The sequence below is a fragment of the Meleagris gallopavo genome, chromosome 22, assembly GCF_905368555.1.
Source record: "Meleagris gallopavo chromosome 22, MGAL_WU_HG_1.1, whole genome shotgun sequence".
NCBI classification, from domain to species: Eukaryota; Metazoa; Chordata; class Aves; order Galliformes; family Phasianidae; genus Meleagris; species Meleagris gallopavo.
In genome coordinates this window covers 5,751,989-5,779,267 of record NC_139425.1, presented here as the reverse complement: position 1 = coordinate 5,779,267, position 27,279 = coordinate 5,751,989, and the positions used below count along the sequence as shown (strand labels likewise).

Below are 27,279 nucleotides of genomic sequence, written 5' to 3'. Positions count from 1 at the left end.
ATTGTGCTGCCGCGTCTGAAAATAATTATGTTTGCTTGAGTTTCGGCCAGGCTGCCTAAAGATCCCCCGCAGTGCAATGAGCTGTTGGTGACTTGACCTGTGCTTTTAGGTGCAATACTGGATTTTTTCTAAACGTCGATGGTATTTTTCACGGTGGTTATGTAGCACGGTGAGGGGGGAACAGAAAAGAAAACAGGGCAGCAGAAATGAGCAGAGGTAAAGAAGAAGGAAAACCCGGTAGGTGCCAACAGCGTCGCTGATTTCCCACTTGTTTTCCTGCAGTAGCCCAAATACCAGGCTGTATTTGTTCGCTGCTGAAGCCTTCGACCTCAGCCTGCCCTTCTCTCCCCCAGAGCTGACAGTAAGTGAAGAAATGCTGAATTCATTCATCTGCCCGAGATGCCTTTGAAGTCCACCACTAAAAGCTCTATTGTTTTATTAGCTGTTAATGCGGCACGGGGGAATTGCGCTGCGCGCAGCGGAGCTGGGGTGCGGGGGGAGCCTTTCCTGGTAATTTGTCACTCTTCAGAAGTGTGACACGCTCTGCTCTGCAGGCACGCCGGGAAGCTGAGCGCGGGGCTGAGGCTGGAGCTGCTCCGTGCAGAGCTCCACTGCAGCCAGTGGGATCTCTGGGGCTGAGGAGCTGGTACAGCTGAGGGCTCGCCTCCACAGCCTCTGTTGGACCCTGCGCTGGCCAAGGCCACTGGATTACTGGATCGTGGATTATGGACAAGGCTGGTGCGGGCTGTGAGGTTGATTCTCAGTGAGGAAACGGGGGCAGAAATGGAAGAGGTGGCAGCTGGAGCCCAGGAGTGGCTGCAGATGGTGGGGTCAGGGGTACATTGCCTCTTCCTACATTAAGGTGGTTTGCTAATGAGTGCTTGAAGGCAGACCATCTAAATCCCTCCGCTGCCCTTTCCCTGTTGTGCTACTCCTTTCTGGGGCTGCACAGTGAGCAGAGCTGCGGCGTGCTGCTGCCTTCTGCAGGCTCCTGAGCGCCTTCAGCACTTGTCATGGGCTAGGGAGATAAGCTGCAGGCTTTCGAGAGGTGCTGCAATGTCCCTGCTCGTTAGCACGGCTTCCCAACCAAGTTCAGGCACGTGCTGGGAGTGCTGCTGAGCTGCAAGGTAAGGCCATTCCCAGACATGCACCTTGTACAGCAGAATGGTCAGCAATCAACAGTAATTGAAGAACCATTGCCTTCTCTTGGCTTTCATCTCTTTGCATCTCACCTCTCACCTGGGCTGAGGGAGCTGCCTCCTGTGTACAGGCACACTCTGCAGCTACAGGCTGGCTTGTTATTGCAGTCATAAGATGAATACTGAAACCTTTACCAGTGCTTTGAGTGACTGCCTAACTACGCTGCACCATGAGGCTCATGAGGTGGACGTTGAGATACTTTCTTTCTGTGATTTAAAGCTGCTGCTGTTTGTTGGAAATGAGTCTCCCAGCATTTTCCCATGGCAGAGAGGGGAAGGGTCACGAGGAGCTTGTTCACTAACATCCATAGCACGGTGTGTGCAATCGATTTGGTCTGCTGTGCCCCCACCTCTGGGCTCAGGCAGAGGCAGGCAGGGTGGTGGTGGAGTAGAAGGGGACAAGAGCTTATCAATAATGAGGTCAGAATTCATTTTTAGGAGGGTCACATAAAAGTTAGTGCTTTACAGAGCAACCATGCAGCAGAAGAAAACAGTTCCCACTTCAAGGTCCAGATCTGGCAAGATTTGTGTGTATTGTGAACTAAGGTACGCCTTGCTGAACTAAGGCCATTGGGTTTGAAATGTGTATCTGCATTGAAGCATTTTAAGGTTTATTGTTGCTGGTCTCAGTTTGACTGTGAGGTATCCCTGTGAGGTGGGAGTTACAGAACTGAACCCAATACATAGCACAGATTAAGCTGTTCCCGAATGGTTTAAAAGTTGGTGGCCTTTGTAGATTTTCCCCTAGCGGGACTTTGGCGTTCTTATCAATGTCTTTGCAACAAATCTGGTCCAAGGTAAATATTTGTAAACAGCAAAACAAACAAACAAACAAACAAATAATGAAAAATATATGGCTCAATGTTTACATGGGAATTTGGGGGTCGACATGTTCCTACACTCCCCAGTTGCCCAACTGGGAAGGTACTCTTCTATGTGGAACAAATCCCTGCAGGCAGCACTCATACACAATTCAGATGGCCTGGGGGGTTTCAGGCTCATTATCAGGGCAAACCCAGGTCTCTGCTCCCTATCAGTGGGGGATTTGCTCCCCAGCAGCCCCAGCTCAGAGTCCTTAAGCCATGAACTGGAGCCTCTCCACAGCAGCTCAATATATTGCTTCCTCACCACTTGTTGTCCAGAAGTTTGAGAGACATTTGAACCCGATCCCAAATTTCCCTGCTATAATGCTTGGAAAATGCATTTAAAGAAGGCATTTACTCAAAATGCTACTCTACAGAAATGGTTCTTTCATCATGTTCCCATTAACCTTAGATTGCTTTTAAGCACTTTCTCTTCCGTGGGAATGAAGCTGAGGAATATTTCCAGCTACTCCAAAAATTTTATTTCAGCTCATGGGAATTAGTCAAACCCAGGCTATCAAATAGAATCCAAACCTGGCTGACTCTTTGTCTTCTGAAAACGCTCTCAGCCCCATTGTTATGTCTGAATTCAGAGCCCTGTAGCTGAGCATAAAGAAAGGATTTGGGGAACCTCATCAGCACTTCTCGGGCCAGCAGGAAGCCTGCTCCTGGGGTGCTGCATTGTGAGTGCTGTGTTGTCTCCCCTACGGGACAAGGCCCTAAAGTGGAGAAAGAGGGGATGTGGGATCCATGCCATCTGCTGGGGGCATTCATGAGGGGCGCGGGCTGCATATTGCATCTCACTCCTGGGCAGGGGGAGCTCGCTGCTGAACCCCTGTCTGATAGCAGCACGGCTCTCCCAGCTCCAACGGGAATTGTCACAAGTTGAAGCCAAGCAGGGACTTTTCCATCTCCAGATCCTCGCAAACGCCTGAAGCTGTCACAGCTAGCCGTGTTTCCAGATGGGTAAAATTCCAGGGGTCGGTGATGGATTTGATGCATCTCAGATGATGACAGCGGAGGTGCTGACTCCCCCTTTAATTCCTTCCCTTAACAGACAAGGTCTCTGAACCTGACCCACACCGCCGACATGTGCAGTGCTTGTTTCTCTTTGCAGCCTGTCTGCTTGGCTCTGCTTCCTCCCCCTGCTCCCAGCTCCCCGCTTCTTTCCTGCGGGAAAGATTAGGAAGGATAGGAAGTCATCTGTGCAGAAGGCACTCCTGGCCAAAGTAAATACAGGTCACAAGATTAGGCTTCATCAGAACTTTAAGCCTGGCCCAAGCTAAACAAATGAGCTGTCATGGTCTGGTAAAAGATCCAGTATGAGCAAACTGGCATGACCGTGAAAATGGTAAAGCAGCTAATAGGTTTTGCAATATGGAAGTTTTAATTTTTGTTTTTAATGCCGCATTCCTGAGAGTCAAGTCTTGCACCAAGCTCCAAATGCCAGTAATTCTGTGTGCTGGCCCCACTTGCTACCAGGAAAACACCTCCCAAAGCACAGCGACAGCCACAGAATGGCCTCGTGAGGCTGCTCCCTCCCACAGACCCTTCCAGCAGAGGGGTGAGTGGGATGGAGAAAAGCACCCATCTGAGCTCCAGCCCTGGGCTCTTTGCTGTTGTTGCTGTAAGCCTGAAGCTCTCCATGAATTACAGGCCTATCTGAGGGAAAAAAGCAAACAAAGTGAAACCAACGGCCCTCGAGCCATTCAGACATCTAACTGTTTGATGCCTGCGTATCTACATAAGAAACCACCAATGCTGTGATGGCAATGGGTATCAGAAAAACAGGGATCAAAAAAACCAAAAGGTAACTTAAATGGGAAATGTTGCAATCTCCATTTGCACTAATAGAAATACTTTCTCTTGCAGTGAGGAGAACCTGTGCACATAGGCCTCAGTCTTTGCTCTGCAGTGCAGTGCTGGGCACATGAACTTTTCCTGGAGCATTTTTGGCCCTGACTCCTGCATGGCAGGGCAACTTGTAGAGGGGAGCTGGTGCTGTAACATGCACTGAGCTGCAGAAATCTGCTGCACTGAGCTACGTTCAGTACTCACTGGTCATAACCATTGCAAGAAAAAAAGCAACAAGCATTAAATGTCTTGATGGAACAAAAGCCAGGCTTTTAATTTTGTTTTAATGTACTTGACAAAGCTTCAGCATAGAGCCAAGCCAATCTCCTGTAAGTGTGCAAAGGCTGAGACAATTTAAAAACCAAAATATTTATCCCAATAGAGACCTTGCAGCTTATCAGGTAACTGCAGGCCGTGTTCAGGCCATTTTTAACTGGGCATTAAAAGTCTTTTTGACACATGCTTTATTCCCCTACAATAGACCCTAACAGCCCCTCCGAGGCCTTCTACAGCCTTATGTGTAAAATGTAATGGGGATTGGTTTAAAGAGTGGAATTTGACCCGAGAGAGAGGTGAGTATTTGGGGACTACTTAGCCCTCAGTAGTACTTGGGGACTCTTTAGTTTGTGGGGCACTTTATTACTCATTAGTGCTTGGGGATGCTGTGTTGTACTCGTTAGCATGCAGCACGGGCTGTCTGGTGGCTTTCTTCATTTAAAAATCTCTGTGGTGTGGCACAGCTCATAGACCTTCCTCCTCCTCCAGGAAGGAGCTGCAGGACCGGGGGCTGCTCAGGGCAGTCAGGGCATCCCCAGAGGTGTTGGCAGCAAAAAAGAACAAGTCCTGCTGGACACCAACGTGACGCTGTGGTGCATGGGAGCCTCTGTGTTTGCACAACTGAGTACACACAGACAGGAGAGTGAAGCATGCCTGCAGGGGAACCACTCATGCTGGGGGATGACTATGTCACTCCAGGTACCAGTGTGGGCTGGGAAGTCCTTCCTTCAGCCCTGGCCTTCTGCAGAGGGCATTGCCATGCTGCTGGCAGACCATCTGTGATTTGCAGCATCTGGGCAAAGAAACCACCAAAAATCTTAGAATAGTGGAATCATTAGAGTTGGAAAAGACCTCTAAGATCACCAGGTCCAGCCAACAACCCATCACCAGCATTGCCCGCTGAACTATGTGCCCAAGCGCCATCTCTACGTGTTTGTTGAACACTGCCTTCCTGGGCAGCCTGTGCCAATACATCACCAGTCTGAGAAGAAATGTTTCCTGGTGTTCAACCTGAACCTCCCATGGTGCAGCTTGAGACCACCACCTCTTGTCCTGTCACTGTTTCCTGGGAGCAGGGGCTGACTCCCACCTCGCCACAACTCTTTTCAGGGCACTGTAGGAAGCAAACAGGGTGGCTCAGGCTGGTGGCAGTTTTTCTCACTTTTACTTTTCCCATTAGCTTAAATGATTCCCAGACTTGTGAACTCAGCAAACAGGGATCGAGTTTTTTCCAGCAGGCAAGGTTTACTCCAGGTCTGGAATAGTGCCCGAGCTTCCCAGTGGTCAGGAAAAAGCTTGTGGGGAACAGATGAGCGACTCCTTTCGTATTTTCCATCCACCGGGAAAAGCTGCATCTGAAAAAATAATAGCTGAATTGGAAAATAAAATTAGACAAGTCTGAAAGAATATGGAAACCATCTCTGACCTGGTATTGGAAAAGAGTCTCAAGTATTGGAAAGGAGAGAAGCCGAGAGAGGGAATGGACAAGTTTTGGCCTCTGTTGGGAATATGGAAGGAATTATTTCATTCTTTTTCCCCATCTATTTGTTCCCTCTATGGCACTCTGTGTGGCTTGCCCTCTGTCTTTGTCATAAATATGTGGCAGAGACAAGTTTTTCAGCAGTCCCCACCAAGCCATCTGTTTTGCATCTGTGGTTATGCATATGTAAATATTATTATTAATAGTAGCAGAAGCAATCATAATGACAGCAGGAATAGAAACACTATTAATAGTGCGAGCGCTGACGCTGGTGTTTGTGCTGCTGCTGGCGGCCGTGCTGTGTGCCGGGACAGCTCTGCGTCTGGGGAGGACCAGGAGGAGGATGCTGCCATCGGAGCCATCGGTGGGCACAGCCACAGCTGTGTCATGATGGAGCTGTGCTGCCCAAGTGCCGTGATTCCCTGCAGACTCTCACCAAGGACCTTCCTGATGGGAAATGGCTCCTGACCACTGCCAGTTCCGTGCTGTTCCTGCTCCTATACTGAGGAGAGAAGGATTCAAGTGGGGTGAGCACATCCCAACAGCTCCAAAGTACCTGGACACAGCTGGAAGAGCTGCACGGAAAAGGTAATTGCATCATTTCTGCTTATTCAGGGGCTGATTGGGTCCCATTCAGGTTGGGGCATAGAATTGGTTTCTGCACAGCCCAGTACTGTACCCCGGGTCTAACTCCCAGTGTAAGGAAACTCATCCCTGTGAGGACTGTGGGATTTTGGGGTGTGCAGCCTGTGCTGGGAGAGGCACAAGCCAATGAACCACAGCTCAGCACACCGCTTTCCTTCCAGATTCTCCCTGGATCGAGGCAGTACTTTTGTTCTAATGGGAGGAACGTTGTTTTGTTCAGCTCTGATTGTTTTGCTGAATCTGTAGCGCATTACACAGCCCAACTTCTGGTTTGTATTTTTTCCAGTTATCATGTTTCATGCATTCTGGCCCCTCTCATCCAGCCCTGCATCCCCCCAAGCAGACAGAGCGGGATGCGGGCCCTGAGCTCACTGCCCTCAGGTGCACAGAGCGCTGAGGGATGCTGCCCTGCATTCCCTGCTCAGACACCCGCATCCCATTACCATGGCCAGGGGTAGGGCTCTGCGGTGGTGCTGCTGCCCCTCACACTTCACATCAACAAGTTTCTGACTTGTCCATATTCTTTCTGACAAGTCCGGCAGGAACCCACCATTTTTGGAATGGGAACAACCCATTTTTGGCCATGGCAGATCACAGAAGCAAAGACAAGGGTGGGGGCAGCTGCCATCGTTTTTGTACAAGCCCACTCTTTGGCAGAGCACTGTAGCTTCTCCCAGACCTCCTGCAGCAGTGTTGTGCTGAATGCCCCTGAGCCCATCTGCCTGCAGGAGCTGGGGCAGATGGAGTCCTCCCCTCTCTTGTATATCTTCATCCACAGGCTTTTAAAACACAGGAAAACCACCTGTGAACTTCAGGAATGCATTCCCCCACTTGCTCTATCTGCGCTCCTGCAATGATAACATCTTCCCAGGGTACAAAGACACCTTTGGGTAAATGCAGGATTTGCTTCTGGTTGTATCCCAGATGCTTTCAGCTGCTCAGCAGTGTCATTCCCCTTATGTTGGCCAGGTCTGAGAGTGGCTTCCATGTGAGCAGGTTGACTCATGAGGTGCACAGCTCTGAGTTCCCTTTCACAATCTCACACAGGTCGGTGGAATCACCAATCCTCACCCATACACTGCGTTTATTTGAGGTTTGCTCTGCTCAGCAGCACAGATCCTGCCCTCATTGCCAAAGAGCAGTGGGTGCCCCATTCCTGGGGGTGTGCAAGGCCAGGCTGCACGGGGTCCTGGGCAACTTGAGCCAGCAGGGTGCAGCCAGCCCACAGCAGGGGGATGGACCTTTAAGGTCCCTTCCAACCCAATCACTCTGTGATTCTCTGACTTTGAGGAGCAAGTGGTTTCTGTGGGTGGGCTGGCAGATCAGCACTATTCCTCAGCAGCTTCTCCAAGGGCAGGGAAGCCCCTTTCCCATCTGTCCTCACACTGGATGGGCACCTGCATCATTTCAGCACAGCTTGGTGCTCACGCAACGCACCCACCTCACAAAAGAGGCACCTCATGGCACAGGCATCTGTCACTGAAACCTGTCTGCACGAACGGCCGTCTGCACCACCGGGGGGAAAGAAAGGCATGACAGCACAATTAGTGAGAGCAAATGAAAGGTCGTTTGAAGAGGAGGAGGGAGGAAAGGGGAGAGCTGCATAAATCCCTGGTGGGGTTTTGGGCTTGACATCAAAACCCCTTAACAGTGTATTACTTCAGCCCCCGATGTGGACAGATGTTGAGCTGTGGCTCAAAGGAAGTCAGAAATCTTTCCTTAGAAAAAATTTGGCTAGGAAACTAAAGAAAATATTGTGAAAGAAAAGGAAATAAAAGCTCACTAAAGGAGATTTATCACTGCCCCAAGCATTTCTGTATCCTCCAGTCTTATGAGGTCTCGGCCTCAGGGGAGGGAAGAGGAGAAGGTGGGCTGCTGCTGCTCTAATGGGCCGCTCATTTAGAGAAGGCACATTTTTGTCCAGTTTAGTGATGGAAGAGGCTCACCCAGCCCAGAGGCTCCTCCAGCCCACCCTGAGCTCTCACCCAGCCGCCTCTGCATCAGTCTGCAGCCCTCCCTGGCACATCCATCTCACATGGCCCTGCCCCTCTGGCACTGCCCTGGCTCTCGCTGGGTGTAAGTGACACTACATGTGGTGGTGATGCCTCCCAGGTCTCCTCCTGAACTGCAACCACCATCCCGAGGTCTGCACCAGGTGTGCAAGGTTTGGATGCTGCCATACGTTTGTGTTTGTCTACACTTCAAGCTCCTCAACCACATTTTTTGCCCACTCAATTTTCCACATTCTTCTGGTAAACATTTCCCAAAAGAGCTTGGTAACACCCACAGACCTGGAGGTTTTGATGTCCATTCCTTTTCCAGTGCCACAAATGAAGACGCCAAACAAAACCAGATCCAACAGAGATCCTTTGGGAAACTCTATTGCTGAAAAGGAAGCCCTCATTTGTCCTCAAAAAATGTCCATTAAACCCAGCACTTTGGGCCTGCAGTACAGGAACAGCTCTCACCAATGTTTTGATCCATGGTTATGAGGATCTCCCACTCACCCCAGCACTGAAGACCCCCACAGAGTGCCTGAGCTCCTCCTCCTGCCCTGTCCTCCCAGGTCCCCTGCATTTACCTTTGCCATTAAATGATCTTTCCATCCAGGTTCTTGGCTTTGGTTAATGTATTCCCTGCACTGAGATCCTCATTCCCTTTTTTAGCTCTTTTAATTTTCTGTCTACACTTTACTTGCTGTGTTTGATGGTTTTTCCTGTTCTCCTCATGTGGGAAACCTTTCCACTTTTTAAATGCTGACCTTCTCCCCGTGAAACCTCCTTAACCTTCCCAGTGAGGCGGGCAGCATGTTTTTTAGGACCTCTTAGTTCTCTTTGAGCCGTGGCACATGTTTTACTTGGGCTTTAATAGAGTATTTTTTAATCGCCGCCAGACTGCTCGCAGGCTCCTTGCTCTCCGTCTGCTCTTTCAAGCTCTGTTGTTGCTATTGACTTATCACCTTATTTTTTCATAGTTCCTTTTCTTAAAATTGCAGAGCCGCTTGCTGGGTTTATTTGCTGTGCTCCGTCCCGCTCCAGCACTAAATCGGCAGTGCTGTGGTTACCAGCAGGGAGCAGCCCTCCCACGAACACCTTGTGAACAGGTCCTGTGCACAGCCCCTGCCCAGACACAGAGCAGCAGCTTCCAGCACCGCTGGATCCCAGAGCCTCATTACTGTATGCAGAAGTACTTTTCCCCGTGGATCCCTGAGCAAACTCGTGTGCAGATAGCTGGAATCTCCCACTATTACCACCTGACCTGAATTTCAGCTCTTTAATCTCATTTCATGTTTTCTGATCACTGCACTTATCCCAGTCAGGCTCAGTAACACAGGCCTCGGTCTATCTACGTTGTTGGAATCTGGGATCTATCATCTCAAGAGCTCTGTACTGACACCCACCGACTATTCAGTGAGCAGCTCATAGAATCATGGAATCATTCAGGTTGGAAAGCACACTTAGAGGTCATCTGGTCCAGCTCCCCTGCAACGAACAGGGACATCTACAGCTCGGTCGGGGTGCTCAGGTCACCACCATCCCTGTTATACTGCAGCAATTAGAAAACCTGCCATCATTTTATTCTGGGATAGAGTTGGGAACGCCTCTCAGTTTTACCTTTGCTTTGCGGCTGAATTGTGCTCCCGTGGGTCTGCCGGCAGCACCTGTGACGGTCCCATCTTTTTTAGTGCAGCTGCCCCACAGATTTCCCCCTGGTCTCACTGTGCATTGGCCGCATCCTCCGGAGTGGCGCAGGCCTGAATTTCTGCACTCTCTGACTTCCCTCCCGCTTCTCATTCGAGCACTCCCGTGTGCTTTTTGCCGCTTTCAGTGCCGCCAGCGCTTCGACCGAGCGGGCAGCTTCGGGTCCTCTTCCCAGCTGCGAGCATCCCCGCACCCCGAGGCTCCGGCAGCAGCCGGCGGTGCAGGCAGTGCCGCCCGGCCCGGCCCGGCTCGTTCCGCGGGTTCGGGATGGCCCCTGGCGGCGGCGGGCAGCGCTGCAGCGGCGGCAGCGGGAGTCCGGAGCAGCCGGCACGGCCCGCTGCAGCTCCTAGGGCAGCGCTGCCTCTGGCTCCCGATAAACCAGGGTTATCGCTGATGGAGCTCGGTGTTCGTGGGGTTTTGAATGCAGTAAGAGGAAGAGAGTGTGCGTTTTATGTTTTGCAGGTACCCCTGTGTGCCTTGTGGTGACAGCGTACTCCAAGCGCAGGGACTTCAGAAGCACCAAGGCCACTGCATGATTCCACTGAGCTCCTGTAGCTGGCTGCAGAGGCTAAGGACTGAGATACAGCTGAGGGCAGAGGGTCATCTTCCAGTGCCTCGGTGAGTTCTCTTTGAGGCAGTTCTTTGGGTGATACAATCATGTGGCACTGGACAACCTAAGACACATCCTGTGGTTGCTGGTCTCCAAGGAGATACATCTTCAGGGGTGCATGCTAAGCTTTAGGATGTGGTTCCCAAGGGGTTTGGAAGAGGCAGAGCTGGCTGGTCAGCAGGATGGAGGCACCTGGTCAGCAAGGTGCCACTTCTCTCACAAGCTTTTGGGAGTGAGTGGGGTAATGTATATGTGTCAGAAGGAGAGGTGACAGGGCTTACAAGATGCATCAAAGAGTGTACAATTGTAGGAGATAGAAAAATTTTAGAAGGTAGCAGAATATTGCAGTATTTTTGTACATGCAAACCTTGGTTGTGAATGCAGAGCATTCTTTGTGCACAAAAGAAAGCATCTTAATATCCACAATGTGTTTCTAAGTGTCTGTGGGCAGGGACCATGTGAGATGAGGTGGGTGAGCAGCTGGGGCTGTGGGGTGTTTAGCTGCACCAGCTCCTGCTCAGAGTGCAGGCTTCGGCACAGACATTATAAAGGGTGGTGGCACGAATGTATGCTGCTGAGTGCCTGATGCATTCCCTCTGCAATCCTGACCCCTCTGGAAAGCACCAAGTACTTCAAAGCAGTGGAATATAATATATCTTGCTTGGAAATGAACGGCATGGGTGGAAAGTGGTGTCAGCAAAAGTTGTGTTTTATTCCTGCTTACAAAACCATTCCTCTCTTAAATGATAGCAGACACAAACCGTGAACAATAAAAGATGCCAGAGGAAGGACATGCTCCCTGCATGGGATCAGCGACTCTCCAAGGATACAAGGAACAGCCGTGAGCGTGTCCCAAGATCTAAGGCACTGCAGGGAGAGCCATCTCTGCAAGGAGCAATGTCCCCAGGTCAGTTCCCCTCTGCAGGATGACACTGCAGTCCCACTGTCAGGCACTGTTGGCACGCTCCACTCTCTGGTACTGCCCATGTGCACAGCTCGCTCCTCTCGCACGCCTCTGCTTGCAGCTGCTTCCTTCCCGCAGCCTGGGGGTAATGCTGGGGGTCAGCTGGGGGTGCATCAGCTGCTCACACCAGGCTGAGACAGGCCTGGACTCAGAGCCACTCCTCCCAGCCACCTCCTTACCATGGCTGCACAACCTCCCTCCTTGGTCTGTGTTACACTGAGGGATGTCCTTTCCCCATAAAAGAAAGAGGGATCCAGGATGCCAGAGGAAAGGACCAGAGCGTTGTTCCCTCCTGCAGTCTGGCCCTGCCTATACCACACTGTCCTGCTCTCCCCTGGCCCACAAGCCCTGCTTTCAGTCCTTTTCCTCCCAGCACCACCAGCAGCCTCCAGCAGCACAGCACCGCTTCCAAAACCCAACTTTGCCTCTGATGTTCTCAATAGCACTGACCAGGCTGGGGCTGCCTGGTGCCATGGACCTTGGGTACTGCTGGTGAGAAACACCCAAAGACAGCACTCAGGTTGGCACTACAGCACACATACCATTTCCTGGAGAACTGCTGGTCTATCTCCTCCAAGGACTGTCCTTTTGTTTCCGGAACAAAAAAATAAATGAATATAACAGCCATCACTCCCATCAGCCCATAGAGAAGAAACATCCACGAGAAACCAATGGCATCTGCAAAAGATTCAAATGAATGATCTGTCAAAGGAAAGTAATATCCTGGGATAAGAATGAAGCTGATGGCTTACTGTGGGGTGGTCACTGACAAGAGCCCTTCCAAGGGCAGGGAAAGCCCCTTGTCTGTTAGGAGAAGAACTGAGGGAGGACTCACAGCCGCCTTTCCAGCAGCACCACAGAAGGAAGGTAAAAGTGGCTGAGCTTCAACATCCAGCACTGCCAATTGAATGCCTCAAATGACAGCTCTGCCAGCAGGAAACATTGCAAAGCTACTGGTGCGAAAGCTGCAAACTCATGGTTTCCTGACAGCCCAGTGTTGTGGAATAGCCCTGTGCACAAAGGATGGTTTTTACAAAACAGGTGATGGAAGAGTCCAGAAAGGTATCAGTGGTGCCTGTTTGCTCTCAGGGGCAGCAGGGTAACAGTCAGGACCCCAGGTTTTGAAGCACCACTTACTTTCCCATCAGCTCGTGGCAGCCACCTGCACTAACCCACCTGTGGGATGTGGAGGGATGAGGATGGAAACTTACCAATAAGGTCCAGGAAAGAGAGGCTGATCAGTAAATTGGCTGCCCAGTTAAAGCTGTTGCAGAAGGCAAAGGCTCTTCCCCGTATTCTAGCTGGGTAGATCTCACTGAGGACCAGCCAGGTCACTGCACAGATTAGAGGATAGAAAAAAGTTGTGTGGTTTAAGAAATGTATTTGGGAAATGGGGAAGGAAGATTTCAGCAAGGTTTTTGACACTCTGGCTTCACCCAGCACCCATTGCTGATGGTCATCGATCTCAGAGCCAGGTCACCCCAGAGCACTCTGAAGCTCCCATGTCAGCACCGTGTGGAGGACGAGATAGCAATGGGCAGGTCCAGTGTGCAGAAAATAGAGTGGGTAATTGGCCAGTGAGCAGATGGGGGGAAAATGACATATCTGCCATCAGGATATGCTCCTTGTAAAGAATGGAGAAAGAGGTAGAGAGATTGTTGCATTTGGGCGAAAATCAGAGCTGAAAGCAGTATGTGACTTAGAGCAATCTCTCCTATCCTAGGGTTATTTTGCTTGAAATGATTTATGGAATCACTGCCAAACTCATGGGACTTGCTGTGCACTGATGTTTTTGCTTTGGTTAGATACTGTTTTCTCCCATCAAAGCATTTAAAACAATAAGTGCCGGAAAACACTAGAACTCACGTGGAAGCAAGAACTAATCTCCATTCTCATCTAATGCAAAATTATTTCAGAAAAAGTCCAACTGATACCAAGAAACTTTCTAGGAGATTCCACTTCCAGCTCTGCTGCTAATTCTGGAGAAGCCCCTCTATGTTCCTCCTCACCAGGGTGCTGTGAGCATTAGGCACTGCTTGTGGGATGCTCTGATTTTGCAATGAGTAGGAAAAAGAGAACATTACAAGGGTAGTGATAGCATGGAAGAGAAGGTGATTATGATGCTGTCCCAGCCACACAGCAGACAGAGCTGCAAGACCAGGAAATGATTCAGTAGGCTGACAGGGATAAATTTCCAGTTTCCAGACACTCAGCTGCCTGGTAAAGCCGATGCATAATGAATGTTTCAAGCAGACTATAAAGATCAGCCCCAGTTTTATTCTCTGGGTTAGTGCAAGGATATATAAACACCATACTTACTTGGTCCAAATCCAATTGAGAATGCGCTCACAAAAGCCATCATGCTCAGCAGTGTAATCCAATTTAAAACCATATGTTCTGTCAGGGGAGCACTGCCGAAAGGAGGGTCTGTGCTCTCCACTGTCTCCTTTTCAGACTGCCCTGCCAAGCCCATTTTCTGAGTGTGGGAAGAACGAGTAACAACCTCACTGCTCTGAGCACTGGCAAGAGCTTTTGTAAGGCTTTTGGTGGCAGCAGAACCGAGGCCTGCCTGCCCGTTGCCTTCTCCTAAGCCTGGTGGGATGTGGGAGGACGGGGGCACCAGGGGGTGCTGGGAGAGGCTGTGGGACACGTTGGGGTCTGCAGCAGCTGTGCAGTCCCTGGCCATGGCCAGTGGGGCGATGCAGCTGGTGAGGCCGATGGTGGTGACGGAGATGGCCATCACCACACCGCCAGCCAGGAGCAGTGCTCTGCGGCCAGCTTTGTCTGCAAAGGCCATCGCCACCAATGTGGCCACCACCTTGATTGCCCCCAGCCCGACAGAGGCCAGGATGGCAGAAGAGTTGCTCTGGAATCCCACCGAGTGGAAGATTTTGGAGGCATAGCCCAGCACATTGGGCTGCCCAGTGAACTGCTGGAAGAGCACCAGGCCCAGCCCCACCAGGGTTCGTCTCCTCATGTTGTCTCTGGTCCTGAAAAGATCAAGAAATGAGTAGTGCTTCTCCTTATAGGGCTCCCGCTTTGCTGCCTCTCTGTCCTCAGCAGTTTGCAATTGAATGAGACCTTTCTGGCAGTCTGAGTCCCACATGTTTAGTTTAACAGGGTTCACTGGGAGAAAGAGGATGCTGAGGAACTGCATGGCTGCTGGGGCCATGGCCAGCCCAAACATGTACCTCCATCCCTCCTGCGTATCTGCAAAGGCGTAATTCAGTGCGTAGGACAACAAGATGCCTACAGTGATGCCCGCTTCATACAGGGACACCAGCAGCCCTCGCTGATGTGCAGCCACCATTTCCGAGACATAGATGCAGCAGGCCATGGATGAGACAGAGATGGCAAAGCCCACCGTCATGCGCCCAATGAGCAGCCCAATAAACAACCTGGTCAGTGTGAGAATAAGGCTGCCAAATAACAGGACCACATTGCTGACCAGAATCGCCCTCCTCCGTCCATGGCGGTCAATGAGGATTCCTCCGACCAGAGAGGCAAGGAGGGCTCCAACCAGGAGGGAGCTCACAAGAGCCTCCTGCTTGAAGCAGCCAAGGCTGAAGTCTGCCTGCAGCTGCAGCAGTGCTCCAGAGATGATCCCCAACTCGTATCCAAATATCAGCCCGCCCAGAAGAGAGACTGTTGCAGACAACAGGAGGACCAGCAGTGCACGACCTGGAAAACAAGTAAGCAAAGTGAGATGCAGTTTTCTGGCTCTAACAGAAAGCTATCAGCACACACAATCTGCAAAAAGCTCTTCCAGGACATCCAAAGTTTTCTATCTACAAAGCTACAATAAGGAATTTCCCCCCCATTCATAGGTCATGTGCAAAGGCATGTGCACACACTCTCACCACTCACCAGCTCTGCACACATTGCCATGGACTGCAGTGACACTTATTTAGGTTCAGAATTGTGAAGATAGGGCTGTGTTAACAGCTTTGTTGTTAAGACTTGTATTTAAGTCACGGACAGTGGTTTGCTTCTCTGGTGTTGTACATGTGACCCTCTGAGGTCTCTATTTCTTGGTTCTAGTTACCAGGACTGTTCAGGGCAGGAAATGCAGCTTCTACTTGCTGGGTTTTAACTTGCTCTGCATTAACATTATAAAGTTTCAGTCCATGATTTACAGCTTAGAACACCTGTAGGAAAAGAAGCACCTCTCACCAGTGGGGAATTCCACAGGTCACTCACTGGGACAGAACTGCCCTGGCCTAGTCCCATTCTTACTGCTCATTCTTACTTATCCTCCAATTTCATACCTAATTCATCCTTCAAACTCTGCACAATTCTTGTTTCTGAACAGTACAGGTGCCACTGTCCAGTGCCCTTCATGCAATGCATTTTTCCCCTGAGCTCATCCAAGAAGGCCCTGCTCTTAGCCAAGCAGTCCCTGGACATCCTACATTCACACACAGAAGCTGCTGCTTCTGAACTTTACTTTTATTGTCATTAAGCATTTATCACAGAAATACAAAGTTACTGAACAACCTGAGGATCCATAGGGGAATGGCACTATAATTAAGGCTTTGTCTTCTTCTTTTCCATTCCCCTACCTGAGCCCAGGCAAAGAGACAAATGGCTGGCCAAGTTGGTAAGTTGTTAACAACATTTCATCTCTTTTCCTTCCTCTGTGTCTTTCAGATAATTTATGAATGGTAGCAACCAAGGCAGAAGTTTTCCCTTTAACATCTCCTCATCAGTGAAGCAGTATTCTAGAGGTAGGGCTCTATTTATTATGTGATTATGTGGCCAGAATAACTACCCCAGTGTGCAGATTCCCTCAGAACTGCAGCCCAAAAACAACTCCAGGCTCTATTATCTCACTAAAAATAAAATATTCAGACCTCAGGACTGCAAGGTAAAGAGCAGGAATGCAAAGCCTGCAGTGAGACCTGATGAATGCCACATGCACTTCAACCTAAGTTGAAAATTTAAGGAAATTTAAAAAAAAAAAGAAAAAGAATTTTTGGTAAAGGAAATAGCAGCATTAACTACTTCACTGCTTGGCAGTTTAGTGGGAGGTTGATGGCTGCTCTTCACAGCACAGAGAGGAACAAATGCTGGGATGAGGCAGAGGGAGGTAGGGACTCTTTGTCAAACTTTGCTAAGGCGATGATGAAGATTTAAATTATATTCCTTGTTGTGTAAGAAGGAAACAACAGAGAGAAAAGCCTTCTGCTGCCAGGAGCACAACCCTCAGCTCCTGCCTGGCCCCTAAGTTCTGTGTCTGCTCTGAGGATGAGTGAGTGAATTTGGGCAGCTTTGGTGGAGTCAAGAGAAACCAAAAGAGTAAGGGAAAAAATCTGACTTGTAGGAAATAAATAAGGGTAAATGAATAATGTAGATGAAAGTGCTGCTCACAAGAGTTTTTCTCCTATCTAATCTTGCACTCCTGGCATTACTTTGTGGCACGGCCCTGATTTCTTCACCTCTCCTTCTCCGGGGCTCAGTGCACACGATCCCCAACCAGGCAAACTTTCTCAGGCTGATCCAGGTCTGCAGGATGTCTTCACGACCTGAAAAGCACCCTGTTGTCTGCCCCAAACACAAGGAACGATTCCTTGACCTTGCCTTTCTCATACAGCTGAGCATGCAACTTTCCTAAGTATTTCAGCTTCCTTAAAATAAGGAAAAACAGCAGCACAAGCAAACCAAACCAAACCCAAAGCAACCAACCCACCCCAAACAACCCTACAAAAACAAGGTGCTTGCTGCACACACATCTCACCCTGCAGAGAGGATGAAAGGGCAAACATGTGCAAGCCACGAGTCACATTGCTCAACATGGCAGGGGGGAGCGCACACAGAGCCCCTGCTGCCATGGGGATCCTGGGGCAAAAGCAGTGACAGTGACCTCTTTCTCCCAGTCCAGTTCTGAAGGCACAGGTAAGTACCTTGACATGCAAGTTTTTGCTGTTATACGCTGGTTTCCAGCATGTAATACTATCTGTATTCACACATTGGCTTTGTTTAATTAGAAATATTCACTGCTTCAGCAAACCGTGTGTGGAAAGAATGTGGACACATCCACCAGACCATGGAAAACTTCCCTCACTATTACCTATGGGCTTTTCCCCCCCCCACAAGCTGTGTTTAATAGGAAGTGTCTCTACTCAGCACACAGTCACAGCCAATGATAAAGGTTATTTCTCTGGGATGGCCATGTTTGTATTGGTATTTGTTCCATATGCCTCTGTTTCCTTTGTGTTCCTTATGGCCCTGCAGCCCCACACCAGTCCCTCCCGCTATGCTGTGTGACTACCTGCCCCGTTTGCATTGTTCCTTGTACACGTATCACATCGATAACCAGAAAAAATATTTGCTAAGTAGAACCAGAAGTCTTTGCATGAAGTGGGCAAGCCACTCGTTACAAGCCACCAGCTTGCTTAGATCCATTCAGCCCTGCTGTAAATACCAGCGCTGACTCAGTCAGACGCCGCTGCTAACTCAGTGGGCAGGCCACGAACGCTGGTCGGGATCCAACTTCGTACGGTCTGCTCTGAAGCTGTCGAGGTACCCGGGGATCTGAGCTCGTTCGGACAGAAAGTTCGGCGGGTGCCGCACGGGGCCGGGCCGGGCGATGCCCTGCGCTGCAGGACGGGGCGGTGCGCGGTGCCGGGCTGAGCCCGAGCTGCCCCCGGAGCGCCGCGGTCACAGCGGTGCGGTGCCGGCCCGGCCGCGCTGCGATGCCCGTGGACGCGCTCCGTCGCCCCGCCGCCGCACGGCCCCCTCCTCCCCGCCCGCGCTCCCGGCACGGCTTTAGGGGCCGTGTCACAGGAAACCGGGGCTGGAAGTGCTAAAAAAGAGACCGAAACTTGGGCGGGAGAGAGAGAGGGAAGGAGATGCAGCCCGAGCCTTCGGGAAAAGTCGCAAAGCTGAAAACTTCCCCTCCTCCCGGGGCACGGCCGCCGCTCCCCGCGGGGCTCTCCGCCCGCCGCCCCCTCCCCAGCGCGGCCCCGGACCACTCACCCATGGCGCGGCGGCCGAGCCCCGGGCGCTCCGCGGCGGCGGCGGGCGCGGAGCGGGGCGGAGCGGAGCGGGGTCCGGCGGCCGGAGAGGGGCCGAGCAGCGCCACGTCGCTCCCGCCCTGCCCCCGGCCGGGCCTCGGGGAGGGCCGGGGGTCCCGGCGCGGCCGTTAGGCTCCCGCTCCCTAGTCGGTGCGGCTGGGGATCTTTTACCGAAGCGGGCTGCGCGCGGGTGTTGCTGAGCGCTCTAAAACCGGGACACGGCGCTGGCAGCCGCAATGACAGCTGTCCCGGTCCCGCTGTCCCGGTCTTGGTCGCGCTGCAGCAGGAGCAGGAATCTCATCTCCCCACTCTGCCTGCAGAACTTTGCTCCTCCGCGCTACAAGGCCTTTAGACAGCCTTCGGGAGATTGGGGGTATAGAGAGTATAGAGTTTTTAGGTTTCTGGGTTGGAAAGCCAAAGAAAGACTGCTAGGAAAGAATGGGCCATTTCGAAGCAAAAAAGAGCAGCACGGCTGACTTTGAACTCTTACCTTTCTCTTCTGTTGAAAAGAAAGGCTGCGCTTCCTGAGCTTGTCTCCTTCCAGCAGCACGGTGCTCCATTAGGCAAAGTGTTCTGGTGTTCAACTTTCCTTGCAATTAATGTCCTCTTTCTGCTCAGTGGAACAGAATCCTTCCTGCTGCATGCAAGGCACTGGGACTTGTGCTTGGAGGCTGGGTTTGTTTTCTGAATCTGAGGCTAAATCCATATAATACAAATTGCAGTTTGTAAAATGAGGACTTTACAAAGCTTTATACGCCTAGAAGAGTGAAACTCTTTAACGCAATGGAAACATTCTCCCTTGGTGCTGTTCACATAAACCATAGTCACTGGGTGTGTTGTGATGTGGTGAAGTATGTGTGTGTGCTGTGATGTGCATGCAACGCTCATAAGCCTGCTGTCACCTAATGAGCGTGGGGAACAGAGCAGGGCTGTCAGGACTCTGAGACCTCACGGAGTCACGCAGCAGCGACTGTGCTGGAGGATGAGTGAGAATGGCCACAAGCTTGTGTTGTGAGCTGGCTTGTGACTGCAGGGAACGATTTGTTTTGTCACACAGTTCTAATGCCACTGGCACGCTGTGAGCCCAAGCTTTTTGCACAGTACCAGCTCAGCTGCATCAGCCATCACTGCACCTGTGGATGCAGTGCAGGCACAGCCCTCTGACATAGTCAGAAGCAAACAGGTCGGGTAAGGAGTGAAAAACACGTGGTGTCGTTAAAAGAGCTTTACAGTGGTCATTCCACATACTAACTTCATGAGGAATTTAGAAAAACATTTCAGGAATCTTTGTTCTACATTGTAGAGGCCATGCATGCCATGTCTCTGTCCTGGAAACCCAGCGTACTCTTTTTTTCCATGGTTTTGAGATGCGTGAGATGGGCCATACTGGATCATGTCATCTTTTCACTCCGGTCTGTCAGTATGGGCAGTAGTTGATCAAAGGCTCAACTCTCATTTCTCCTCAAAGCCATAGTGAATATTAAAAGTGTTTCAAATCATCTGCCTGATTTATAAAGAAATGCTTCCCATTCATATACTCTAATTGCAGAGGGAATACAGTCTGCAGAAATACCTCATCTGCAGTGGTGTGTCTTGTGCAGTCTGACAGCTGCACGGGGATCATACGCTCAGTGAAGAATGGCTTCAAACACAAACACCAGCCTCCAGAAACCAGTGGTGTTCACAGAAGGGACTCCACAATGAGATTTGCAATTCCTATTAAAGTAGCTTAAATAGCTCTGAAATCATGGCCAGCTCTCATGACACTCAAATGGAGACCTGCAGTTTTCTCTCTTCCCACAGACCCTGCGGTCCTCAGCATCCGCTGGGTTAACACATCCATGATCTACAACCTGCCTGAACAACTCCTGCATGTTTAACTGCAACTCCTCCAATGAACTCAGCGTGAGAAGGAAGAAATTACATCTTCTCCTTGGTCACTCAGCGTTTGTTTATCTGCCAGCATAAAGCCACCCCTGACATTTTCTGGAGGCTTCCTGTTCTCTGGCAGGGCAATAAACATTATTAGCAAAGGCAGCAGGGAGGTGAGGTCCTGGGGAGCACAGCAGAGCTTTATGGTATGTTTGCAAAAGGCGGCCAAAAAGATTACATCAGTATGTGCAGAAATCCAGCTGCAGCATCGGCACTGTGCGTGGCTGTGGGTTATGGTGCTCTGAAACCACACCATGAAAAACTGCTGTGATGTATAGCGAGGATAACTTTGGAAAAAATCTTTCCTTGTGGGTTTTAAAATACCGTACTTCTCATTGTAACATTTGGAGTTCGTGGGCATTGAGGGCCTGCTGAGGGCTGCTTTGGTTCTGGAGCTGTGTGTGAGGGGCTGGGAGGGGTTGGATCCAAGGGGCTCAGCATGCCCTTGGCCACACGGCAGCTCCCACCTCATGTTTCCAGCTTTGCTCTCTGCTGAGATGCTCTCCTCCTCATATCGAGGTTGTGTGTCTTGGCAGTGCCATTTCTCCATCTGATCCTTATCATGCTCTCGGCTGCTGGATGTCAGGGCAGCGAGGGTGCATTCCTGCTTTGCAGCTGAATAACAAAACACCCTGAGTCACAAGTATGTGCTGCCTGATGTGCCTGGTGCTGCTGACAGCAGCCTGCATTGGTGCCACAGCCAGGTGTCTGCAGCCAGCTTTGCTTGGCTCTGATCGCTGGAACTGCTCCCTGTGCCTGAGGGCAGGAGCAGCAGAGAAAGCCCTCACGATTACAATGAAAATAGCAGTGCAAGAGGAGAGAGAATCCTGACCTGGTGCAGAACCTCTCCTTAACCCCAGCATGGGAGAAGGCTGGTGCAATTGCCAACGTGATGAATGGAAGGCATCTCACAGGTTGCGTTCGTGTCTGCTGGGGCTGTGCAGGAGCTGTTAGCTAAAGTATGCCCCCAGTGCCAAGAAAACCTCTTGTTTTTTTGGCTGTTTGTGGCATTGGCAAACTGTAAATACGGAGTGCAGTGACACATCTGCTTCCTTGGCCCAGCAGGCGGGATCCTGCAGGGTAGGGCAGCAGCAGGATGGCTCACCCGCATCAGGGACAGCTCGGGAATGTTGTTTAGGAACGGACTGAAGCAGTGTCAATATTTGCTAGGCACGATCCCACCATGTGAGCATCAAGCACGGAATGTGGTAATAAAAGATAAATATTCTGAAGAAGAAACAAATGTTGTGGAGGAGAAAACAAGGACAAAATGGACTCGTGGCAGCGCCAAGGGTGCCACAGCAATCGGTATTTTATTTACATGGTCTCTTGGAACATAAGTTGTGTTATCTGCAAAGCAGGGGGTTTTCATTGCGCCACGAAGCCCCGGGCACTGCTTCAGGCAGTGAGGGCTGGGCGTCCTTCACCCACGTGGAGCTGTGGGTCTGGGGACACCCAAGGACGAGGAGACACCCAAGGTACCGGCAGGCGTTCCGAGCCGGAGCTCCGCTGTTGCCCGGCGGGGGATGCGGGACCGCGCCATCCACTGGGGGCGGTTTCGCGCGCTGAGGCGCCGCGGCGGATTCCCTGCTGGGGGCGGAGGAGCGCGCCGAGCTCGACGCTTTCCGGCGGCGGCCGCCGAAGATTGCCGAAGCGGCGAGCGACGCGCATGCGCGGTGTTGCGGTGGGGCCCGGTGATGGCGGCGGCGGCGGGCGGCGCGGGCGCGGCCGGGGCGGAGGACGGGGCCGCAGGCCCGGTGCGGGACGGGGCCGAGACGGGCGCGCCGAGCCCTGGCGGGGCCGAGGCGCCGCCGCCGCCGCTACCGGGGCTGCAGCTGGTGCAGCAGGGCGCCGAGGCGCGCGTTTACCGGGGCAGTTTCCTGGGGCGGGCGGCCGTGGCCAAGCTCCGCTTCCCCAAGCGCTACCGGCACCCGGCGCTGGAGGAGCGGCTCGGCCGGCGGCGCACGGCGCAGGAGGCGCGATCCCTGCTGCGCTGCCGGCGGGCAGGTGGGCGCTGCCGGGGCGGGCACCGCTGTGCCGGGAGTAACGCGGAGCCGGGAGCTCCCGCCTGCCTGCGGCCAGCGTTCCATTCGTTGTGTTGTGTTGTTTTGAAACAGGGATCCCGGCTCCTGTGGTCTACTTCGTGGATTATGCGTCCAACTGCATCTACCTTGAAGATATTGTTGGCGCGATCGCCGTTCAGGATCACATCTACTCCGTGCAGCGGAGCGGCAGCGATGCCAGCAGCCTCCTCGGCTTGGCAGAGAAGATGGGCCAGCTGCTGGCCAGGATGCACGACGAGGACCTCATCCACGGGGACCTCACGACGTCCAACATGCTGCTGCGGCCACCCGCGGAGCAGCTGGACTTGGTGCTGATTGACTTTGGGCTCAGCTTTGTTTCGGGTCTTCCTGAGGACAAGGGAGTCGATCTGTATGTGCTGGAAAAAGCCTTCCTTAGTACCCATCCCGATACAGAAACTGTGTTTCAGGCTCTGCTACAGAGCTATGCAGCCGCATCTAAGAAATCCGGCCCAGTGATCAAACGTCTGGATGAGGTGCGGCTCAGGGGGAGGAAGAGGTCCATGATTGGGTGACAGCAGGCAGCGATGGGAAAATATTCCTGCTTGGTTCTTCCTGAGAGGTTATTTATACTTCCAATTACTTTTATTGCACAGATTACTATTTTGATAATAGTGTCTCGTATGAAATAAATTGGATTGGATTTCTAACTGTTGTAAAGTTACCCAAATAATGGTGAGATGTGAGTACTGAAGGTCACTTCTGACCTCAGCGTTAGGTGTTTCTGTTGAAAAGTAGCTCTGCTCCATGGGCCCCGTTCTCTGTGCAGGTACAACACCTGGTAATCTTTTCAGCTCAGGGACTGTGGGTTCTTGGGAGGTGAGGGGGTCTGGGGTACCTACAGAGCATCAGCAAAAGGTCATTAAGGAAAACAGATGTGCTGTTTTTCTTAGACTACAAAGTGTTTCAATCCATTATCATGGCCTCTGCACGTGTTAAAACATTTCAAGACTCTGAATTCCAGGACACGAGCAATGGCTGTAATAGAACAGTAAACACAGGACAGGTTCAGTTTCTTTTTTTCAGTAGTAATTTTGAGTTAATTTTCAGTTGATATTCTGTTGTTAAGTATATGCAACAGTTGTTAATGAAGAGCAGTTTTCTGGTGAGAAACATCAATTGAAGCAAGAAGTTTGCTGCAAATTTCTGTTTTTGTAGGTTTGTATGGTGATCTGCTTGCACTGTGATGTCCTGCCTACCTGTGGGAGGTATTGGTGGGTTTTGGTAACTTTTCCTTACACTAATTGATTCATGGTCTAATGGTGTGAATGTAAGATGGCCCAGAGGAAGTTTATGAACCCCATGGTACAGGACGGCCAGTCCTATCCATTAAGTGCTCTGTGAGCTTTGACGCTTTCAGAAATGACTTGAGGTTCTGTGCCCCTTGGGAGAAGGGAACGGTGTTCGCTCTTGCTGCTGTGACGGAGCCGCATGGACTTTGAGAATCGGCTGAACGGAGGGGCCGAACCTGCAGCTCCGCCCCGCGCTGTGCCCTGTTGTGCAGCGCTGCGCTGGGGACGGCGAGGCAGGGAAGAAGGCCGCGAGCGGCAAGTAGGAAGCTTTCGGCGGTGGCGCAGCGGTGACGTTGCAGACCCACACCTCTGAGTTCCTCGGTTCGCGGCCCGCGCGGTGCAAGTGTCCTAGCGCTGCGGGCTGCCCGTGCCCGGCGCGCATTCACTTCCTTGCCAGAGGAGGCACTGGGCGAGTGCTCGGCTCCAGCGTGGGGCCCGGGTTCCACCGACTCAGATACAGCTTTGCCCCGAGGTCACTATTCCCGTTGTTTTCTTTTGTTTTGCTTTTAAAGTTATAAGGGATGCCGCAAAGGCTTGCTAACCTGTGCAGCCCCAGATCTGCCCCGCGCACAGCCCTGCAGCAATTCCCCGCAGCCCGGCGTGCTGGGCTGCACAGAGAGCAAACGCAGCAGCACGCAGTCGCTGAGGCTCCTGCAGGGTGCTGGACCCGGGCCTTGCAACACAGTGGGGGCAGGTGGATGTGAGCTAATGAGCCCCTGATCGGAGCCCCCCACACCCTCGGCACGCCGCCTTCCCTGCCCACCGCCCCATCTGTACAAACATTGCTCTGCCTGCCTCCCGGTGATGCCAGGGCTGTGTTATGTTTGCAGAGCCCTTTGAAGCAGTCTGTTTCTAACTATGAGTATGTTTATTAAAATGCAGTCCTCTCTGCGGGAGCGTGGAGTAGAAACAAAGCTGATGGACTGCAAGCTTTTATGGCCGGGATGCTGTAATGAGTGCTGAGCTATCTGAGAGTGGAAAAATCCCAGCAGGTGCGTATTGTGGTGGTGTGCTCCCCCCATACACACACTTCTTCCCCCAGCTCCCTGCCTCGGCCCTTGCACAAGAGGACTGTGAGCAACAGCACTCGTAGCACTTGGGCTAAGACTCATGGCCACAGACCTGTCTCAAACTGGGGGGCAGTTCAACAGCAGAGGGCCCGTTGGTATGTGGCTAAAAAACCATGTATAACCACGAATCTATCATCTGACCCCATGAATAGTGAGTGGCCCAAGAGCCCCAAGCTCTCTTGCATGGCAGCATGACAGGATCTTCCCTGGAGTGGGGATGCCCTGAAGGTTGTGCCTGCACAGATCCTTTACACGTTGGTACCAAGATGCCTTGCCAGCACAGATCCTCAGTAAGTGATCAATAGTTTGCTTTAGGCCTTGTTAGCTTTGCTAAGATCATATCTTTGTGCATGTATAATCCCCTTAGACATAGACTGTTGACCAAGTGTGGCACTAGGTGTGGATCCAGCTCCTTACCTCTGTGGTTCAAGCAGTTTAGAAAGAAAAGGGGTCCGTTCTCAACTGCATGACTAAATGGGAGGAGCTCCTATGTGTGTGGCTTTTCCCTGCCCTTCATGAAGTAAGCAATCCATTGTATCCAGCCATTGAATCTTGTTGTGTACTTATTTACAATCAAGCTTTGTTAAGCACTGTATCATATCTATATTATATCAATAAATGATTCTAGCTTCTCTCTTATTAGTGTAGTGTCACTGTTTTCACCTGTGACGTATCCACAAAGAGGAGGCTCCAGGCCTGCAGAACACCCACCTGCACCTCCCTGCAGCCCCGCCTATGTCACTGCTATAGTACCTTGGAGCTGATCCTTGGATCACAGCTATGTGTGACAACAGGAGAACCAGTGATGTTCTGCCCCAGCTTAGCAAGGTGAGCTGTTTGCACCAACCCTAGGGGTATGCTGGCCTTCACAAATCCCAAAGAGGTCCATTCTGCCACCTGAGAGGACATGGAATGGTGGGATTGTGCAGGGTGACGGCCTGCATTGCACACAGCCACTGGGTGTCTCCCTGCCATCATCACCAGCACTGAAAAAAGTCTGCATTTGGGGAAAAAAGATCTTTCAACAGCAAATATTTGTAGCTGTGTGCTGGATGGGCAGCTGGTCGGTCTGCTGCTTTCTACAGCTGAAATGTTGCAGGAGACCAAGAGCAGACTGCCACAAACAGCTTCATTTGCAGTGTTTCATTCCCACTGCTTTGGGAGCAGTCTGCCCTTGGCTTCTCCCAATGTGGAAGGAATATGGGGGGTATGCAGACAAGCTGGGAAAGAGGAAAAAAGGAACAAGGGAATGGCAAAGGGAATGAAAGTAGTAGTTTCATAGGAAGAATTTGGAGTTAAGGGTTTGAATGGGACTGCTGGTTATTGATGAGATTGCGTTTCTGGTGTTTGATTGCTGTTGGTGATTTCCCTTATGGAAAAGGGAAGCCAGCCACCCAGCTCGGGTTCACCAGCCTGGTAGTACTTTTTCAGTAATAACAATGAACTCTGCTTTGCCCACTAATGGCATAAGTACAGAACTAAAATAATGGGATTTTTGGAGACCTGTGGGTTGTAGACCTCTATGTCCTTTAAGAAGAAAAACAGTTGTGGGAGAAAATGCATACTAGTATGGCAAGAAATAGTTGCATAACTTGGGTATGCTGTTACATGACTTTTGAACAGTGCCTCTTCTGTGTGGGCAGTTGCTGTGTGCATATGTAAGCTGTGCATGTAGGTGATACAGTGTGGGTTTTTTTAGTTTGTGCCTTGATGTCTGCAGGAAATTGATATTTCCCAGTTTTGCAAGATGCAAAACACTGATAACCTTTTGCAACCCATCAGTGCTGATAGGAAACCAAGTCAGTGCCATAAAAGCATAAAAGCTCATTTGTAGCCCAGAGTTCAGTGTGTGAGGGTCACCACAGGGAGATAAAGCCTCTCCCTGGCCCAGGCACAAGCTGTGTCCCACCACCTTTCTCCCCATATGAGGAGCTGGGGGGCTGGGTGAGGCAGCCCACAGCCTGAAGTGCTCTCAGCTGGGAAATGGATGGAGAAGGGGCCACCTGAGCAGGGATGTGACTCATGGCTCAGAGGGGAGATGTGCTCCTGCTCCCCTCTCCTGCTGCACTGGCAGAAATCTGTACCATCATGAGAGTAAGAGCAGGCTGTGGCACTGATGGCTTATGCCTCTTTTGAAGTGTTTTCTTTAATTAGAAGTTGATTTTGAGAGGTCCAGCATATGGCACACGCTCACACATGGGCTCCCAAGCTGGCTGATGGGCTGATGAGAGAGCTGGGCTTGTTTTAAGCTGTCACACCATTCTGATGGCCTGAATTTTGCTTTTAGTTCCTCAGC

The 27,279-nt window shown here is 51.3% G+C and overlaps 2 protein-coding genes across 3 annotated transcripts; one reads left to right on the top strand and one right to left on the bottom strand.

Moving 5' to 3' along the window:
- Window positions 1–11,432: 11,432 nt before the first annotated feature.
- On the bottom strand, window positions 11,433–19,308 carry SLC2A10 (solute carrier family 2 member 10). 2 transcript variants are annotated; one of them, XM_085241421.1, is made up of 5 exons: window positions 19,099–19,308; window positions 13,912–15,273; window positions 12,804–12,926; window positions 12,135–12,270; window positions 11,433–11,671 (listed from the first exon to the last, which is right to left on the bottom strand). In XM_085241421.1, the coding sequence occupies exons 1-5, from the start codon at window positions 19,166–19,168 to the stop codon at window positions 11,575–11,577; spliced, it is 1,788 nt and encodes a 595-aa protein (XP_085097547.1). In that variant the 5' UTR covers window positions 19,169–19,308; the 3' UTR covers window positions 11,433–11,574. The 2 variants fall into 2 exon arrangements, with proteins under 2 accessions (XP_085097547.1, XP_085097548.1); XM_085241422.1 differs by lacking the exon at window positions 19,099–19,308 and adding an exon at window positions 18,571–18,707.
- Window positions 19,309–19,496: 188 nt separating this feature from the next.
- TP53RK (TP53 regulating kinase) lies at window positions 19,497–23,271 on the top strand. Its single transcript, XM_085241423.1, has 2 exons — window positions 19,497–22,547; window positions 22,658–23,271. Exons 1-2 carry the CDS (start codon window positions 22,067–22,069, stop codon window positions 23,134–23,136), a joined length of 960 nt encoding a protein of 319 aa, XP_085097549.1. The 5' UTR covers window positions 19,497–22,066; the 3' UTR covers window positions 23,137–23,271.
- The last annotated feature ends 4,008 nt before the right edge of the window (window positions 23,272–27,279 follow it).